General features: G+C 50.4%; 1 protein-coding gene across 1 annotated transcript in view; it reads right to left on the reverse strand.

Moving 5' to 3' along the window:
- The window catches only part of IGDCC3 (immunoglobulin superfamily DCC subclass member 3), an 87,765-nt gene that overhangs the window by 13,447 nt on the left and 54,866 nt on the right, over positions 1–19,452 (reverse strand). Inside the window, exons 5-7 of the mRNA XM_035554607.2 lie at positions 16,227–16,364; positions 10,204–10,362; positions 3,636–3,801 (exon numbers count right to left, since the gene is read on the reverse strand). Coding sequence (XP_035410500.1) covers positions 3,636–3,801; positions 10,204–10,362; positions 16,227–16,364 — 463 coding nt within the window. The remainder of the gene's footprint in view (positions 1–3,635; positions 3,802–10,203; positions 10,363–16,226; positions 16,365–19,452) is intronic.

Here is a 19,452-nt window from a genome sequence, read left to right on the forward strand (position 1 = left end):
TCAGAGCAGTAATTCGGGTGCTATTTCATGCTTCCTTGTAAATTTTCAAGCAATAACCTAAAAAGCAGGATTTTCCACAAGCCCACAATTAATGTGGCCAGTCACCACCCCCTCCCCCTGCAGCGACACCTCTGCTTTCAGGCCAGGCTGCTGATGCCAGGTGGGAATTCAGCTGGAAAAGCCCACTGCACCTCCCGGGCTGGGGCATTTGGATCATGATCAATCCAGATCACCCCATGAAAAATGGGGACATGGCATCTCTGATTATCAGGGGCAGCTCCACCCAAGTCCAAAAGGCTCCACCAAGTTCTCCACCCGAGAGCAGAGCTGAGTGCAGCATCACTCCGACAGCCCCGGCATCGCGTGGCAAGACACCCCCAGCGTCAGCCCCTTCGGTGATTTTTATTCACAGCTTTTAATGGAAAACCCCACAATTCCCTCCACCTGAGCCTTCATGCATTTTTCATCAACAATTATCCGCTAGCCCACAACTGCTTTTGATTTTTGCTAATCATCGATTGGATATTTTGTTCCCACACAGCTGGCATTTTCCAAACACAACCACCACCTCTGGAGAGGGCACAGCAGAAGGCTGATCTTTAATGCTAATGTGTCAAGAAACCATCAACACATCAGGCGATCAGAGGGACCGCGAGGAAAGAGGTATTTGTCGGACACAGCCTGCAAGGCTTATTTTACTGCACTGCAAGGCTGGAAATCGCACGGCGAGTGGCTCTGGAGACCCTCATGATGTTGTACAAGCAGCCATGGCCAACCTGCAGGGAGCCCAGCCCTGAAGCTGCCATCCCACCTCAAAGAGGACGGTCTTCTGAAGCCCCCTGACCTTGATGGTTTGTTCTCCTTGGGTTTGCAGTTACATGCCCCATGTCTTGCAGGTCTGGACCTCGCTTCTAGCTGCGTTCGTCTACAAGAGTGAGGTTCTTCATAATGATATATTTTGCAATCAATTAGCACATGATACGATTTGGGATGATTTAGTCTTTTTTAAAAAAAAATCCCTTTGGGGGCATTCAGACCTTTATTGCCATATTAAGCAGAGTTTTAATCCAAATGAATTTTCTGGGAAACCATGTAATCTAATTAAACAGCTCACGGTGCAGTTTAGCAGCTTCATTACTAGCAGATTCGCGATCCATCTTTACATGGACAAATATTTTCCAAGTGCAATAGGCTGATAAATCCAAGGCATAATCACAAACCGATTCTGCCTGGAACTAAGTGGGTTACAGCACTTACTCATGCCCATGGGAATGAAACAAAGGACAACTTGAAAAAGCTCCGAAAAAAAAACCAGTCGTTGATTTGTTTCCTCCGATTCCTGGAGGAATTCGTGGCTCCGATTCATGGAGCACCCAGCCACGCTGTACGAGCAAGGGCATTTTTCACACTGACAGCTTTGGAAACTACCAGGCACAGCCACTTTCCTGAAGCTGAGGGTTGGAGTAAACTAAAACTAGGGCAAAAGAAGCCAAAAGTTGAACGTTATGAAGCATGATGGCCTTAGGGCTCGGCTTTACAATCGCGCTACTATAGCTTAAGAAGATGCCACACGTCAGCTGAGCCCCAGTAACGGGCAGAGCTCCCCCAGCCTGGGACAGATGCAATGTAATTTGATCATTTAGCTTGCAACGGAGAAGACTGGAGCTAAATTGCATTAAATGATTGCCATAAAATACTATTACAATGTTCACCAAGTCTCAGTTAATATGCGCTTGTAGTGCACTGGCACCTGGTCAGGAGTCGTGACCACAATCGAAGACCCTATGTCTACCTTCCTTGAGCAGTGGAAAGGAAAGATTTCACAGGCAAGGCACCCAGTAAAGACAAAGATCTGGACTCAGTGTGAGTTTTGTCATGGATTCAATGACCACTTGTAAAAAGTCTTTGGCCACAGAATCATAGAGTCATGTATGTTGGAAAAGACCTCTCAGATCATCAAGTCCAACCAAGTCTTACCTGGTCAATAAAGGGGATGCACTGATTTCCCTTCTCCCATTTCTGGTGTGTTCATATGACAAGGGCACCCATGCCTCAGAAAACATGAACTATAACACCACGAGCCTGGAACGAGTGGTGTCTGTGTGTGCATGCACAAAGTTCGCCGAAGCTTTTAAAAACTTCCAGCACAGAAAAACCTCCGCCGATCAAGAAGATCTTATTACAACCCACACTTTATCCTTCTTGCAACTCACATCCTTCTGTCCTTCATATAATAAAGCTTATGAAAGCCTCAATCCTGAAAGCGAACAGCTGTATTACAGAGAGCCTTAGAAAAATAAAACCACTGTTCTCCATACATGCCATAGTGCCTGCACAGGCTACACTGAAAGTCCAGACCTTCCATCGAGGTGGGGTTGTATTCATGAGATACGTTTGTTAACACAGACAGCAGCTATATGACACTATAGAGTACAAACCTCTACCAATAATTTAGGTTTACAACACAGCTCCTACTATTTTTCAGTATATTGTTCAATGCTATTTCCATAGAAACTGTTGTCAACTTGTAATTTTCACGCTAAGAGCATCGCGCCGTATCATTTCTGCAGTACAAACATCCCCGTTCCCTCGCATGGAAATGCAGTTATTTATTTAGTACTCAGAGAGAACACCATTCCCCGGTGAGATAAAGGGCTGAAGTTCAGTGACAGCCAGCTTCCACGTGAATATTCTCTCAAACAGGGGTAAAGGCATTTGTACACCCAAGCAGGTCGCTGTACAGGGGTTAAAGGATGGTTCCCCCACTGCGGTACAGCACCCAACCTGCCAGCCTCAGGGACAGCCTCTGGTCCTTCCAGAAATACCCAGAAGAGGATCAGGACAAAAGAAAAACTTTTGCCAGGCTCCTGCATCGTCAGTCAAGGTCTATCACTGACGTCCTGGTATAATAAAGCACAGAGCACTGAAATGTAAGCCTACAAAGTGCAGCTGGTAGGACCAGAGAGGATGCTTCAGTGTTTTACTGTATCAGAGCCCAAGTCAAATCCACAAATTCTGCTTCTGAACACCACCACCTTCACACTAGCCCTTTGCTAATGTAGAAAGAAAGCCAACCTCCCTCCCAGGCCCCTTTCCACTGGAGTCAAGATGGTTCAAAATGCTGACTTTTAATCCAGCCTCGCTCCCAAGGGAGCAGCGCCCCGGTCCGAGGGATGCGTGGCAGCCGCCCACCTCGCCTGCTGAAGCTGAGCCACCTCCAGTGCCCTCCCCGAGCAAGGTGCTCCAGCCGCAGGGTGGCAGCGCCTCTGGATCTCTCGTGCCCATCTCGGCCCCCCAGGACACGAACAATTGCCCAGCACAACGGGGCTACAGCAAGCAAGGCTGCACGGCTCACTGGGACATCTCACAGAGCCCACTGCTCGCTGCCAGCCTTCACCGACCGCTCCAAAACGCTCACATCTGCCTCAAATCAGCCGGCTGTGCAAAAGCTGAAGCTAGTGCGAGCTGTCTTTGTCCATTTTGATCCTGTTTGTAGCTAAATCACACGAAATACACCTGCAGCGACAGCTGCTTCTGGGCCACAAGGTAGGTGACGTGGGTCCTCTGCGCAGGGTGACTCCAGGCTGATGCTGCCCGACACCTGGAGCTGCTTTGGCCAGCGCACGGGGACTTACCTGTTGTTATTCTTCAGCTTTATGTGGTCGCTGGTCTCCAGGATCTGCCCGTTCCTCAGCCAAGTGATCTGCGGCGGGGGCTCCCCTTGGGCCACGCAGGTGAAGATGGCGGTGGTCCCCACGGGCCTCGAGATGGACTGGGGGTGCTGCACGAACTCCGCAGGGGCTGCAGGGAAGAACGAGGAGAAGGATGAGAAAAATCATGATGATCTCACTTCGCCCTGGCACAGACCTCATAGCTTGGTCTCCTATAAGCCTCAACTGCCTGGGAACATGGGGAAGGGAAGTCTTGGTGCCATCAGATCCAGGTATACTTGGCTAACCCACAGCACAAGCAGCAGGTAACGTATAAAAGAGAAAGCGTGCATGGTGTTTTGCTGAGCGTGGCACCAAGCACATCCATCACCCTGGCAGAAGTCAGCCCTCTACTAGAGAAGCTTGCAAAAACCAGCATGCACGGACAGCACAAAGAATGCTGAGGAAGGGAGACAGCAACTACGTGCTGAAATGATGGTACTGGTGGGTGGGAAGTCCTGCTCAACAGCAGAGCAACACCCCATGGCCTCACCCAAAGGACCCGTACGGCATTAGCAAACGGATTGTAAAGTGTGGATGTACATACAGCAATCTGGCAGCTTCTTCCGTCCCCAGGAAATATTGGATTTGCTGCAGATTCTCCTGACGGCAACAGACCGGGGAGCCCTTTTTACCCCAGATCTGCAGCTCGGGACCCTTTTGGTCCTGCCGAGCCTTGGAGAAGACTCCGCGGAGCCTGTAATTGCTGCTCACCTCACGACCAAACGTTTTTTACCTTCAACATCAGGGTTTGTAAACAGAAAGCGATTTCTCCCGCTTCCAGCAGCTCAGAATAGATTTAAAATCATTTATCAGAATAAAGCAGTGTATCAGCCTACAGAAAGCACGGCCTGCAAAACACTGCCAAATAGGTGAGTTTATCCAAGCAGTTACGCTTCAAAGGGCAAAGTGATAAATACACTCCACGTTGCTGCTGGGACCAAAAATCATGCGGAACCAGCAGCAGCCACAATGAAGACAAACAGATGAGAGGCACGGGCCCGTAATGAATTTACCAACCAGCGTCACACAATGGATGGCCAGCGTTAAATTTTTCCACAAAAGCTAGATCAGCCAGGGAGATGTGCTCAGCACTGCTCACAGGCGTTTTCCAAGCATGGGACTGGTGTGAGACAGGAGGAAGGAGCAAAGGGGTCCAGCAATGGGCAGGGAAGGGGTCCCCAGGCTGCAAGCAGGAGCTGCTATGTCAGGGCAGAGCCTTGTGGTTCGTGGCCAAAAGAACCCTTGGGGTTTGCTGTGACAGCACAGGACACTAAAACCCTTCCCCTGCTGCACGTGTGCAAGGGACCAGCGCCGTTACCACTGCAGCAGGGCCAAAACGCAGCAAAAGGTGCCGGCGTCTAAGAGCAAAGCCATGCAGACTGTAAGTCCTGTGAGCAGGAAGGCACAGAAACTCACTGCAGAGCCGTTCTGCCTTGGAGGAGCCCCCTCTTCCATTTTTAATAATCAAAGGGAAGCGGAGCATGGCAACCCTGACTTATGTCAGCAGTCCGGGGTGTCTCCTGGCGGAGTTTATGGTCAGGCCACTTCTGCTGCCGCTCGGATCTGCTAATGAACCTGATCCCAGCAGCCTAACGGATCCCAGAGCCTCCTGCTAAACTTCCCTGGGTGCCAATCGATGCGCTGCCCTTCTTTTCCTTTCCACGTTTTTTCCCCCTAGACTTGGAAATCAAAATAAAATTCAGGATCGGGTCAATACCAGTTGGAAGCGTGGCCAAACGGGCGAGAAACCTCTCTGCCCCACAGTGAACGGTCCCTTTAGGGTCGCGGTACAGACCTGATTTTTAAGACTCCCTTAACCTCCCACCCCCTGCTTTGTGCTGGCGCGCTTTTGCAGACACAATTATTTTGCAAGTGGCCATGCACCTCCCTGCTTCCATCCCACAGGTTGTGCCCATGACACTCGCAGGTGCAAAACATGATGCCAAGGAAGGGCACAGCCAGCTCCCACTGGCAGCTTTGTTAAGGATCCTGTGCTCCCTCCTCTTCGCTGTCCTGCTAAACCCAACCAGAGCAAAGCCCCGGCGCCCCGTTCAACTTGCTCAAACTCTCTGAGGAGCGGGTGGCCCCTCGCTGGATGGTGCTGAGCTCTGTCCTCCTGCTGCTCCACTCCTCCTGGCTTTCTGTGGGCACTGCTCTGCCCCGCTCAGCTCTTGCCCTCCTCCTTTTCACGGCAAAAGGAGCAAAAAGGCCCAGGCTGCAGCAGAAACTGGGTGTTTGGTGCACCAGACCCCAGCGGGAAGCCTTGAAAGATGACTGTATGGACTTACAAGGCTCCTGTCCCCATTACCAGCACCTGACAGCATCGGAGAAGGGACATGGGCTGGGTGCCACCGGGGTTTGAATGCGGGGACAGGCACTGCTGCCGGGAGATGCCCTCCTGCTGCCGCATCAATAGGAACAGAAGCACGAGGAACCCGGAGCGCTGATTATTCGGGGCTTAATGGGAAGGAGGGGATCACGCAGTTTTAATGAATATTTAAAGGCGTGACATCGGTATCAAAAAGCAATAGCCACCAGCCCCACCCCAGGGAACAGGGAGCTTCGCTGCACAGCCACAGCCCCTGACATGAGCTTGGGGTGTGCTGTTTGTTCCAGGGAAATTTGAGGTGCCAGGGCCAGGTGATGCCCTGCCCCTCGCACCGAAGCGCTAAGCAGTAATTCTCAATTACCCAGAGTAGCAGGTTAAGGGAGGGAGACTGGGGTGAGGAGAAGGAAGAATAACCTGGAAAGCACAAAATCTCATAAATCAGGCCAGCAGAATACACAATAAGGTTATAAAGACCGGTCTGCAGGGCAATCGGTCAAGCACAGCATCAGATGGCAGGAGGCAGACAAAGAACTGCCCCTCACTTTGCTTCTCCTCCACCGCCCACAGATGTGCGGATGCTTAGGTGAGTAACTAACTCTTCAAGCTGTAGGAGGGATTCCTACGGCCAAAGATGGGCACTGTGAGTGTGTCCCCTGGGAGCCGGGCAGAGCCCACACCAGGGAGGCTGTCACACGTTTGTCCATCGGCTGTCAGCGAGTATCGTGTGCCCTGCTCGTCCTGGCACGGCCCAGGCTGCAGCTCCTCCGCAGTGAATGTCCCCGTGTCACCTACCTGCGTGCTCCAGGGAGGATGCTCCAGAGGGCGCAGGCACCCCAGCTCACTCCTGCACCCCGACGGATGAGATCTGAGCTCCTGCCTGTCCCTGCACGGCTCCTTTCCTTGGCAAGGAAAACGAGCACAGGATGGGCTCTGCTCCCCGGGGCACGCGGACCCACGCGGCAGGGACTGGAGCTGTTTTTGCAGCATGAATTTAAGCCGGGGCTAAACTCAAGGCCAACCACAGCGCCGAGCCTAACCCAGTAACCGCAATACCTCTGCTGACAAATTCCAGCCCGCAGCCAAGGCTCGCCAACGCCAGCGAGCCGGGGCGATGGGAGAAACATCAGGAAACGCAGCGGTGGCCGGATCTGCTGGACCACGGAGCGATGCCCGGCTCTGGCAGCAGCAAGCAGGGCGAACAAGGCAGCCATTGTCAGCGGAGCCTTCAAAACCCCGGCCTTGAGATGGGCACTCATTTATGAGATGGGATCTCATTTTTCTGCATAGCTTTCAGGAGGAAATGAAGCGTGGAGCGGAGAACACTGGTGACCATCTGGCCATTCACAGCCCATCAGTTTGTTATGACACCAAACACATAATAAAGCACAAAAGATTGCGCAGGAGGTAGAGGGAAAGCGCTTTGATTTCTTTCTTTTTTTTTTTTTTTTCCCCCTCCTTGCCACCGAAGCCTGCTCGTCCCTTGCACCACACGCACGGCCCGGCTCCGTTCAGCATTCGGCCCTTCCTCGGCTCCCCCCGCGAGGCCTTCAATCGCAGCCCGGCACAAAGCAATATTCAAATGGCTGCGCTGGGATCTTAAAGAGAAAATGGAAACTTTCTTGTGGGAGAACCTCACAAAAGAGATCAAAGGAGCCTAAACGGCCAGGGGAGGGCAGGGAGGGAGGGAGCGGGGGATTGAGGCCTTATCCTCTGAAGGGAGGAGGAATTCCCAGGAAGATAATAAGATGATCTGAAGGAGAGCCTGCGACGTGAAAGGCTGGAGCGAGAGCAGAGCCCTGCGACGGGACACCTCTGGGGATGCTGTTATAGGATGAGGACCGCCGCTGGCAGCCCGCAGCGGGGCGGAGGTGGCAGCAGGAGGGAGGATGTGCTCTCAGCCCCAGCTAACTCCTCGCCTTATAGCAGGAAACGTGGCCCTTTCTGCCCGGCTTTCCCACATATAAAACCGTGCCTCCTTCAAAAGGCGCGGGGCAAGTTAATTTGTGCCTCCAGGCACTTCAAGGGCCCTGCATAAAAGCAGCAAGTACCTGGCCTGGCATGCTTTGAGGACGCTCCCATTGTCCCAGCCCTGTGCTAACTTCCTCTCCAGCCAGGCTTTTGATGGCCTGTTCTTTGCTTTTCTTCTCTTTGCGGATGTAATTTGCATCGCTGACGTCTCGACAAAGATAAAACCGCCAGTCTTCCATGTCAGTCATTATCGGGGTTTTCTTCCCAGACAAACCTAACAGCAATCATTTGTACCTCTCAGCTGGAGAATTCCGGCAAAATGAGATTCAGAGGGAGAAGCTGCTTCAGAGGGAGGGGGGAGCAAACCTGGGATGAGTCCAGCTGCTCCCCTGGGGGTGGCCGGGCCCCCAAAACATGAACACTTTGTGCATGGCAGCACGGGTTCAGCTCCTGGCCACACTTCTCCATACCACTCCCACTTCTCGCTAATCCTGATCACAGAAGCAACTCCCTTCCACGGCGAAGGGCTCTGACGACCCTTTCCTTTTCCAATTTTTCCATTTTCCTTTTTTTTGCTTGAGGACAAATTCTTATCTTGGTTTTCCAGGTGAAAATCCACAGTAATCCTACCCTGGATGTACTTCAACACTATAGAGCACCTGCTTGGGGGTGCTGTTCAACTCTCCAAAGAAACTGAGAACTGCTGATCCGTAGCGATGAGAAGTTGTGCTGCGCTCTCATCCAATTGCTAACTGAAGCAGCCAACAGCATTCAATAGCTGTATTTTTACAACTTCATAGATTTTTCAAGGAATTTCTTTCGGCTCTGCCTGCCTGGTACCTGGACATCAGCTTTGCGTTTGGGTTCACGGCCTCAGCTGCATGCACCACGTGCAGAGCCATCCTGCAGCAGCTCTGAATGGTTTGTATCAGTACAGCCAGGTTGTTCGCAATACCTGGGCTCTGTTTCTCTTAACAAGGGGACTTCCAGGCCCACTCGTTGCACTGCTCACCCAAAAATGCAGCAGCAAAAGAGATGGCAAGTTTTCCCCCCCTGTTATCACCTAGGACTCAGGAGGAGCAAGCAGCCCTGTACACATTCTCTTTCTGCATCGCTCCCTGATGCTGCCAAGGCAAAAGGGAAGAGGGACGCCAGCATCCAGGGACTGCAGCCTCTGCACAAGCCCTGTGGTGCCGGATCACCGGCAGCCGCTCCCAGGACCTGTCAGGTGAGCATCAGGGCTGGAGCAGGGCACTTTCCCCATCACCAGCATGAAAGGTTCAATTAGCCTGCTCCAGCAGGAGGTGTGTAATTTTAGATTCAGGATATCATCAGTCAATAGTTAATGAGTGAACTGATGAGAGTGCGAGATGCTTTAAGTGGACTAGCTTGAAGAGGAGGTGAGTGCCTGTAATCAGGGGTGGATTACTGCCATTCAGAGCACGCTGCCAGCTGGGTTTGCCTTCTGAAATACTTGCCTGGCTCCCCTCACCATGGAGACTGGTCGCACGGAGCATGTGGAAGGGATTTGCTCGGTTTCTTGAGTGCTGATCTCTGCTCTGGGCTGAATCACCCTCTACGAGTGACATTTCAGGACAGTTGCTGTGGGGAAGGGGAGCAGCCTGCACTCCCTGGGCACGAACCCCAAAGGGTGCTTTACCCACATTGGGGCAAAGAGCTCAGACGCAGCGTCAACTGCTACAGCAAAGGGTCTTGCTGACTTCCTGGAAATGGCTTTACATTTACTTGGGCCATTTCAGGTCAGGGAGCAATACTCTGTGAGTGATACCCACTACTGGATATCACTGTAGCTGTGGTTTCCATCAAGCAGAGGCATCCCATATGAGAACAGTGCCCACATCCCCACATCACTAAGAACCATGCAGAGGGTAAGAGGTGATTTGGCTGACTAACTCAGCCCGTGCTGTCAAGCCAAATACCTTGAGGTGGTGGGAAGCCACTGCAACCCAGCAGCTGAGGCCTCAGTTCAATGATACCTGGCCACTACTCACCTGTCTGGGACATAGACACTTAACACCCACCCGCAAAACCATGTGTAGAAAAGAAGTGCTTTGTCTGATACTATCCAAGAAGCCCAAACCAACCCATCACAGTGCCCAGGAGACAGGCAGAGACCATGCGAAGGGCACAGCAAAGCGGGCATCGTCACTCTGCCAGACCCAGTTTGCTCACCTTGTACCACGAGCCTGCCCTGTGCGGTCCGTCGCACCCGCGTGCCGGGTTTGTTTGCGGCGCACACGTAGATGCCAGAATGCTGCACGGTGAGGTCCGAGATCATGAGATTTCCTGTCCCCAGCACCTGGATCCCCTCCACGCCAATCGGGCGGCCGTCTGAAAGAGGGAGAAGAGGGGTAAGGGTCACATCCTGAGCCTTTGTGTGAAGTGCCCCAGCACACAGTCCTTGGTGAGGTCCAATTTAAGTACTTATGGAGTGGCATCGTGCTCTGTTACTGGGATTTGCCAAGTAAAGTTTTAGCTGATGCTCTTAGCAGAGCTGCCTTCTGGAGGAAACCAGGATCCTCAGTTAAGTGTTTGCCCAAAGGCACACTTTGTGCTTGGAAAACTAAGGCACCATCACAGGAAATTTGGAAGCTTTTAATGTGTTCAGGTTAAGATGAAGCTCCCAGAATGCTTTCCAATAAAGCAGTAAAAGCAAAAGAAATCATATCAATTTCTGTAAGCCATTGATACATTGGATCCAGGCAGCTCAACAGCCTGTTGCCAACAGAGGTAGATGATCTGGGAAGGAGAGCAGCCACCCCACAGCAGTACTTCCCTGCTGCACCCTCCCAGCCACGAACAATTTATGGCTTGGGGATTTCCTGAGCTAGAAGTGGTGTTTTTTTTATCTGCTAACCCTTGACGGATTTGTCTCGTTGCTTTTGGAAACTATGTGAACAATGGAGTTTCAGTTCTTTTGCTCCTGAACACACAGAATAGCCCAGAACTAAGGAGCCCAGCTCCAAGCTGGATGGTTTGATCTGGCCAGCTGCTTTGGCTTGGAAGGGCAACATGAAAGGGTCGCCTTCATCCTGAGGGCTGGGTATGAAGCAGGCAGGCAGGAGAGCAGCAATGCTTCTAGAAAATCACGCCTGGACTCCAGCACAAGGTTTTGAAGCACTTGAAGTGCTTAGCATGGAATAGCAGTATCGGAGAATTCGCCTTTTTCCATCAAAGCCTGTTTTCACTGGAGAATTCCCAGCCAGCTCTAATTACAATGTGTTTCATTAGTATCAGGCTATTGCTTTTTATTGTTTCATTGGTTTGTGTTTTAAGACACTGCCTGACAAAGGCAGCTCTAAATCAATCCTAGCATGTGTCAGGGTGTCTGAGCAGAGGGGCAAGGCGGGGAGTACTTCTGCTGGAGGAGCAGTTAAGGAGAGCACACGTTCATCAGATGGGAAGCAGGAACCCAGTTCCTCTCTCACGTTTGCTCAGGGAGGAGTTTAAGGAGCTTACAGAAATGGAGAAGCAAGAACCAGCCTTAGTGATTGCCCCATCTGAACATCCCATGAGCCTACCGCACGTGTGTGCTCCACAACAGCAGAAGAGACTGCGTCTTCCACTTCAAAGTTGTGCTTGGTAAAAGGAAAAATCCCACCCCATTATCCTCAAGTACTTCCTTCAGAGCCCCTGCTGTACCCAAAAATGGCCCCTGATGGAGACCTGGCTCTCCCTACTGTGAGAAACAAAGCTGTGTTTTTGCAATAGAAGGTGTTTCTGCAGCATCGTGCTAGGAAACACTGGCAAAACGGGGACTGAAAGCTACCCGGCACTTCATCACCGTTTCTCCTGCCACGCTCTTTGCATTGCTTTTCAGGAAATTTTTAGATTTGAAGGATTCCTTGCTTCATTAGGCAGGCAATGCCAGATCACTTCATTATTTGCATTGCAAAGAAAAATGCTTGGGTCTTCTAGACAGAGAAAAACAATGTCGTTAAATGATTAAATGATCACATAGCTGGCCAAGCCACTGTGGCAGTAAATGGCTCGGTCATAAAAAGGACAGTAAAACATGACCTGTCCCGCATTTAATGAGCAATAAGAAGGAACCATTTCCTTCAAACATCATTTGAACTGAAGTGTAAAGAGGTCTGAATTAAATTCAAATTGAACTTGATTTCATCTTTTAAGTTAGACCTTTAGCAAGTCTGTATTTACAATAGGTGTGAAAATCAAATCTCCCTCTCCAGGGAGGGACGGGATCAGTGAAAGATGCGAAGTGTCCCCACCTGGATGCTTCATCACATCGTTGCCTGAAGAAATACCACAGAAATGTGACTTGAATGTCAGCAGATTTAGTGTATTATTTACAATGTGCTACATAATTTAAGCACAAAAGACCCAGCCTGCAGCAGATACTCTGCAAAGTCCAAATACCTGCATCTATACATCCTCAGTTGTCTCCCCAGCTTCAACTATTAATTACAGGGGTGATGCTCCGAAGAAACGTCTCCTGTCAGCCAAGCATCTTTCATTTCCCTGAAGAACAAAGCACTCCAAGCTCAGAAATCCCAAGGGGACTGCCATCTGATTCGGGGAGCATGGCCACCTCCAGCAGCCGGCCAGGATCACCGTGCCAGATCAGCCCATAGGCTTCTCGCTCAATTGCTGCTTTCCAAAAAGTCCTGGAAACAGTTTCTAGAGCAACATCTGCACTTTTTAACCCTGTTTTTCTTACAGGGAGAACTGAGTGGCTTGGATCAAGGGACTCAGACCCTGCAAAACCCACATTTCTGGCATTGCTTTCCATCACCAAGCCATCTCTCCATGGTGGAGATCCAAAAGACTGCAAAAACTAACCCTTTTGCTCTGCCCCCAAAGCTCTCCGGACCCACACAGGCTTGAAACTTGCTCATTTACTATGACCTTCCACCTCTTTTTATGAAGTCAATAGCAGAAAATTGGAGGCCTGAGAACAAGCCAGTTTAGGGGGAAATGTCTGCCAGATCATCTCACTCCCCAGCTGAAGAGGGATGAAGGTTCAGCCGGTTGTGAAGAGCAGCCAGTGACTGATTAATAAAGCAGTCCGTTCTCCATGTGGGAGATGCTCCCAAATAACGCCCCGGCTCTGGACAAGTAGAGGTCTCCAGGTTTCCTGTTGGGGTGAAGTCCGGGGCTTGGGAGTCCCCCGTTATTTCTTTTACTAGGTGTATGTGATGCTTTCTGGAGCCCGTTCTCTGCCTGCTCAACCAGTGATTGGCACACCGGCACCAATTACGGGGACCCGTTAAAACGTGCCGGGCCATATGAATATGCAACAACATGAACGCCTTTCTTTTATAAGTAGCGAGTTGAAAGAAAGTAACAACTTTCTAATGTTGATCATTTAGGTCTTTTGTGAATTCTTTGTATTGTGCCATAGTAGCCTTCCACTTTTTAGACGCATGGGTCTCCTGCTCTGTCCGACACCGGGCACCGCGGATTAGCATATTTAGAGTACATTGCAACAGTTGACTATTCAGGATGTGAAGTGGTGAAATTTACTCTATTATTTCTAAACACTTACAGGAACGGCGCTCCTGTCAACCAGTCAGCCATCTATTGCAAGCTTCTGTGTCCAATAAGTTACCAATTAATTGGCTCCTACAATTGTTGTATGGTTTACTTTTTGAATGGCTCCCTCTTTAGTAATTTCCTTCCCATTGTGCGACCCTTTCTGACAACTTCTGTATAACGCTATCAGATAATCACTGTCTTTTCTTTTTCGCCTCACTTTTCTATCTCTCTCTAAATAGTGTATTATTCTGCCCTGGTACCTTTTATGGAGGCCAGCTCAGTGGCCTGTCACTTAAAGGGTAAGGATACATTAAAATCGTCATTCATTCAAAAGGCTTTGCAGTAAGTGCCCGGGATATTCATTTGTGCACACATACAGGTCCCAGCCTGAAGTGCGTAGCTCTGAAAGGAAAAGCCCTATCTTCCCTGAACAAACCCTTAATGATTTTACGTTTCTCTCAGAGCCTGCTCTCTAATGAATGTTGACATTTCATGCGCTGCGAGACAGAGGAATTCTGTTTGTGGTCAGGGGCTACAACATATTCCCGAGGAAATTAAATTCAAAATTGATTGTGTGACACTTAAAAACCGGCCCAGAATTGGAATGATTTCCTTTAAGCAAAATATAGCTGCCTCTCCCCCTGAAAACCGGCCAGGTTTTCGCAAAGCCAAAGCAAAAAGTGCAAATGTTGCTTCCCTTGCAACTGAAAGCTGTAAAAGCAAAATTGTTCTTTGCTCCTTTCTGACAGAAAAATGCCACAACGTAAAAACTGTGAGCAAAGGGGTTCAAAGAGAAACTCCAGAACAGCAACAAGCCCTGTGCTCGGACCTGGTGTAATGGCAACACCGTGGCTCTCTCCCTCAACCAAGCAAGACAGATGTTCACACAGAAGTGAGCTTTACATTTAAATTATTGCTAAACCAGCTGCATCTCTTTAAGACATCACGGCCATGAATTTTATTATTTCTTGGAGTGGATGAAGGTTTTTCTTCCAAGGTATGTTAATCGGTTGTTTAAGCTGAACCAGGTCTGCCAGAAGAACCTGAGGAAGGAGACCCTCATAGGGGAGGAAGCCACCTGTAGAGGACAGATGCTCGAAGAACCTCCCTTTCCAGCGTAACCCCTCTCCCACCTCCAGATGACAGAGACACAAAGACATCAAAGTGCTTCTGAAACCTCTACAAAGAGATGACAGGCCCACAAAGTCACCAGAGAGCCTGTAAGCCCCATTGCTGTCAAGATTGGTGCAATAAGAAACAAGATCTTTGATTCTTTGGACACGAAACATTCACACTGAAGGGGAGGGAAAATAATGGGGTCTCTTTGCCACTTAGGAGCTCTAAATCTGCTGCTTTGCTGCAAGGCCATGTGGGGAGGGTATTTATTTTTGGTGGAAGGCAATGCTGAGCTCACACCATCCAGGCAAACATAGCACGAAGCTATTACATCTTCATTACTGCACTGCTCTTTAGAGACAAGTGTTTTGAAGAAGGTAATAAGCACTTATAATTAAGGCAATTATAACGTAGTTTATTATAGTTGAGCTCTAACGTAGAGCTGCCTTGCGTCCAAGAGAACCAAAACAGTGATACAGCTTATCTGGGGAATTTTTAAAACAGCATCAATCTGATGGTTATGGCTCTGGAGGAAAAATAAGAAGTTAGCAAACACAAGTTGGTTTTATAAGCCACCAGAGGAAGCAAACTGGAAGGGAAGCGTGGAGAAACGGTGCGACTGCTGCTGGATACGTGCCCTTGTCCCCTCGCAGATGGCTCTGAGTGAGAAGTCACTGTCCCATGAGCCAGGCCAGACCCCACCAGCACGGCCCTCAGAGAGCCACGGGGGCAAAGCCCTGCACCCAGCACTGCTTTATGGGCAGGATTATCTCTGCTCATGCTTCACAGACACCTCGGGTGACTCGGGGAGATTAGCTTCAAAAAACAACGTGACCCCACAGAGCACGAGGGCTTGGGAAATGCTAACTGACCCCAACCCCACAGCATGCTCACACAGTTACAAGCTCCAGAAGATAAATGAAAAGCCATCAGCTCTTTGCTCGGCGCAGATTTCTGTTGGGCGGTGGAAGTGTTGCTCCGCACAAAGTATTTTCTGAGCTACTATCACAGTAAAAGCCTAAAAGAGCCCTTGGTTTCGGACTGGGAGAAACACTGCACTTTGCTTGCGTGATGCCATCAGACACTGGCTCTGGTTTCCATGCTGATTAAAAACCATCACTGACCCCAGTGGTGAGCATCTGTGTTTTCAGAGCTTCAGACACGCTACCTTAAGCTCTCTCTGCCCCCTAAGATTTTTTACAGCTCTCTGAACAGACAGCAAGTTTCTTTCAAGTCTGTCTCACATGGAAGACATGTTTGTGTATGCTTCTGCTTCTCTGGGCCAACAGTGGTGATGTTTTTGATGCAGCTGAAGAAGACGCTGTCACTCAGGGAACGCTAAAATTATCACCTTTCAGGAAACATCTACGGGTTTAACCAGCCCACTTCTCTAACCGCTAAACACAGGATCTTGGCAGGGAGAAAAAAACAGAGCGCAGACAAGAAGATAAAAAAAGCACTTCAAGCCTGCAATTAATCCCCGTAGGAATGGAAAGGGTGAATCACTTGTGATATAGTCCCTGGCATCACCTGTTTCCTACACAGAGGAGGAAGAAATCCCGGTCGGCCCCGGGGCTTACCTAGGCGGCTCCAGGAGACGATGGGCCGGGGATTGCCGGTCGCGATGCACTCCAGCACCGCGGTCTGGTGCACCGTCAGCGTGAGGTTCTCCGGTCCGACAAGAATCATGGGGTCCTTGTAAACAGTGGAGTGGGAGCCTGCAAGGACAGCATCACTGTTAAAAGGCATCCCTGGGGCCTCTCATCTCCTCCTCCTGTTTAATGGAACCACAGAGGGCTTCATTCATCCTCTAGGTAACGATGATGTGTTTGGTGTAATCCCCAATAAATCTGAGATGCACATGAAGCAAAGGGAGCACAGTATTCGGGAGGCAGCTGCATTGTCTGAACGTGTTTTAAGTGTGCACTGCTATTTCTGGGGAAATTCGGCCACACCCAGCCACAGGCACAGCTCTTAACACCCACGTATGGGCAGCACAGAGAAGGAACCTTGCTGCGAGCTGCAGTGAGCAGATTTGCAGGTTGGATGTGATCTACAGGGTGGACACAAGCTACAGGACAACTCATATAGACTTATACAGACATTACGCAAATAAATGAAAGAGCTGCTTCACCTTTCACCATCTCTGTTTGTTAATTAATCTGTGTGGTCCACAACACATAAATCTACCTCCCTGCAAGCATCCTCTGTTGCTGCTGGTGTCATTTGCTCCAAAAACCCTGTCCTGGGACACAGAGGGAAGTGGAGGCGGCAGTCTCTGACTCCTGCTGGGGATCTTTTTGAGACGAAACTCCGGAAATTGTTTATTTGCACTACGGTAGCACCAACAGGCAGCAGCCGAGATTGAAACCCATCACACAAGATGATGCACGGACCAACATTAAAATAAAGCTCTGGCAAAAGGACACTGGAAACTAGACAACCACATTTCACCGGACAAAAGGAGACTGCAAGGGCCAAACTATCATCCCGTGTCAGGTACAGCACAGCTGAACCTGCATCTCCTGGGCCACCAGAAAGCACCTTACCCCTGGGCCAAAGCTCCCTTGGCCTCCACTCCCATTTTTGGGGAACAGAAGAGGAGGAAAACGAGATATTCTCAGTTCTCCATCAGCAAACAGGAACAACGACGACCTCTGCATTAGCCTTCTCCCTTTATGCTCTCCCTTGCTGATGAGATCTGGGTTGCACGCCAGAAATGCCGAGGTCAAGCAGTGTTTGAGGAATTTAAACAATCTGACAGCTGCTGCTGGCAAAAAATGCCGTGCACCTGCAGAGAGGAATACTTGGGCTGCTCTTCTCCCCCGAGCAAGACTGGGGCACGGGGGAGGCTGGAGCAGAGCCCTGCCACCGGCAGGGCTTCGCTGTAGGGTCCACCCTGCACCGCCTCCAGGACACGGACATTCCCAAAAGCTTGTTAAAGCGAATCGATGCCCCAAAAACGACCTGCGAGGGCTCTTCCCATGCTTTTTAACATCACCCTCTCACAGCACCTCAGGGGCTGAAACAAGGGTGGCAGCAGGGGGACCGCACAGCACGGATCGGAGCGGCTCGCTGGTTAACCATCCCTCCGGGGGCTGCTCGGGGAGCGACAAAGCCACTCCGAGGCTGCGTCTGAATGGGCAAAATCCAAGAAAAATCACCGTGTCGGTGTGACTTAAGAGCTGACTTTCTCGCTGAACGCATTTCACCGCAAGCCATAAAATGCAGATTTTTTGATGAGAACCAGAATGCACAATAAATTCATATGACCGGCTGCTTAACCCCAAGGGATCTGAAAACAATACCTCCCCCCTCGGTACCTCGGAGTGCCTCTAAAAGCCATGTAAATTTATTGTTCTAAATCACAATGGTAAATGTCCACGCTTAGAATAATACGATATTATCATCGTATTATATACTGATTTCAATATTTCAAAACACTGAAAAATGAAATGAAATGTCCAAGGTCACCCAAGAATATCAGCAGACGGGAGCTGAGACCAGAGCAAAAATTATAAAACTCTCTATTTTGCCAACGACAACAACAAAAATCACACTCTTTGATTTACGCTCCAAGTCCTCAATATGCAGGCGGGTTCCTGGGTGTGGGATCAGCTCCCTGAGTTTGAGCAAACCTTGCCCATCTCTGGGACCAGCACTTCCACCGCTGCCGAGCCTGATGCTGGTGGCAGTGGCAGCTCCTGCAGGCCCCCAGAAGGGACGGTGACCCAGGAGGGATGCAGCTGCCCCCTGACCATCGGGGAGGTTTCCTTCTCCTACCAGGACACTCTTTGGTGCAGCATCAGGAAGGGAGGAGTGACAAAACGAGGGGCTCTCAGTAGGCAAGTGCTGCTGGAGGAGCATGACGGGGGTTAGGGCAAGCTGGGGGGGATTTATTTTGAAAGGGAAAAAGCCTCTAATGATGCAGGCAGTCCCCAGGGGCTCTGCCAGCAGCGATCCTGGTGAGGGTGGGGAGGTCCCCGGCACCGTGAGGAGCGACAGGCACTCTAGCAGGGATGGGAGCGTCGCTGGCAAGGGCTGTTAGATCTTGATCAAAAGGACGGCAGCAGAGAGAGACGTGGCTCGTGCTGAAAAGGTGTCAGTGCAGAGGCAGGCGGCCCCCTGGGAGCAGCTCCGCTAAGCAGGCACTTGAAAATAATCAATCCAGTAGGGCTGGAAGACAGATCTGTGCTGAGAGAGGAAGGGAAGTGCTGCGAGCAGGCTCCTTCCTCCCCTGCAGCAGCCAGCCTCCTCCTCCTCTCCCACCCCAGGGAAACCCCAGGGAGGGTTTCTGCAGGTCAAACAACAGCTCAAGTTGCTGTCCCAGCCAGGGAACCCTCCTCTGAAGAGGGTAACGTGCTTTCAACAGGCTGCGAGTGTGCAAACGTGCAGTTCCTGCAGCTCTGCTCACATGCAGTAACTGAAGCACGGTCCGAGCCCTTCACAGACACTTACACACTTACACACTGTGCCCGTATTCAACGTCCGACTGCCTTAAGGAAGAGAAAAACCACAAGCACTGCACAGACAGGAAACCTGGAAAATATCCTTTTGGGATGAGGGATGGTCAGCTGACAACAACTAGCACTTTCTGCCCTGTGAGAAACAATAACTCAGACCAGAAAACTGACACAAAGAACTTCAACACGTCGGTAACTCACTGTACATTCCCCCCCCCATGTGGCTACTGTTCACATAGATCAAGAAAACAGCTAGCTAGCAGGCACCAGAAGCTCCCAGGTCTTTCAGAACCAGCTAACCTGCTTGCTTCCCCCACCAGGCGACGTACACAGCATCGCTCTT

Source organism: Cygnus atratus, chromosome 11 (genome assembly GCF_013377495.2).
Source record: "Cygnus atratus isolate AKBS03 ecotype Queensland, Australia chromosome 11, CAtr_DNAZoo_HiC_assembly, whole genome shotgun sequence".
NCBI classification, from domain to species: Eukaryota; Metazoa; Chordata; class Aves; order Anseriformes; family Anatidae; genus Cygnus; species Cygnus atratus.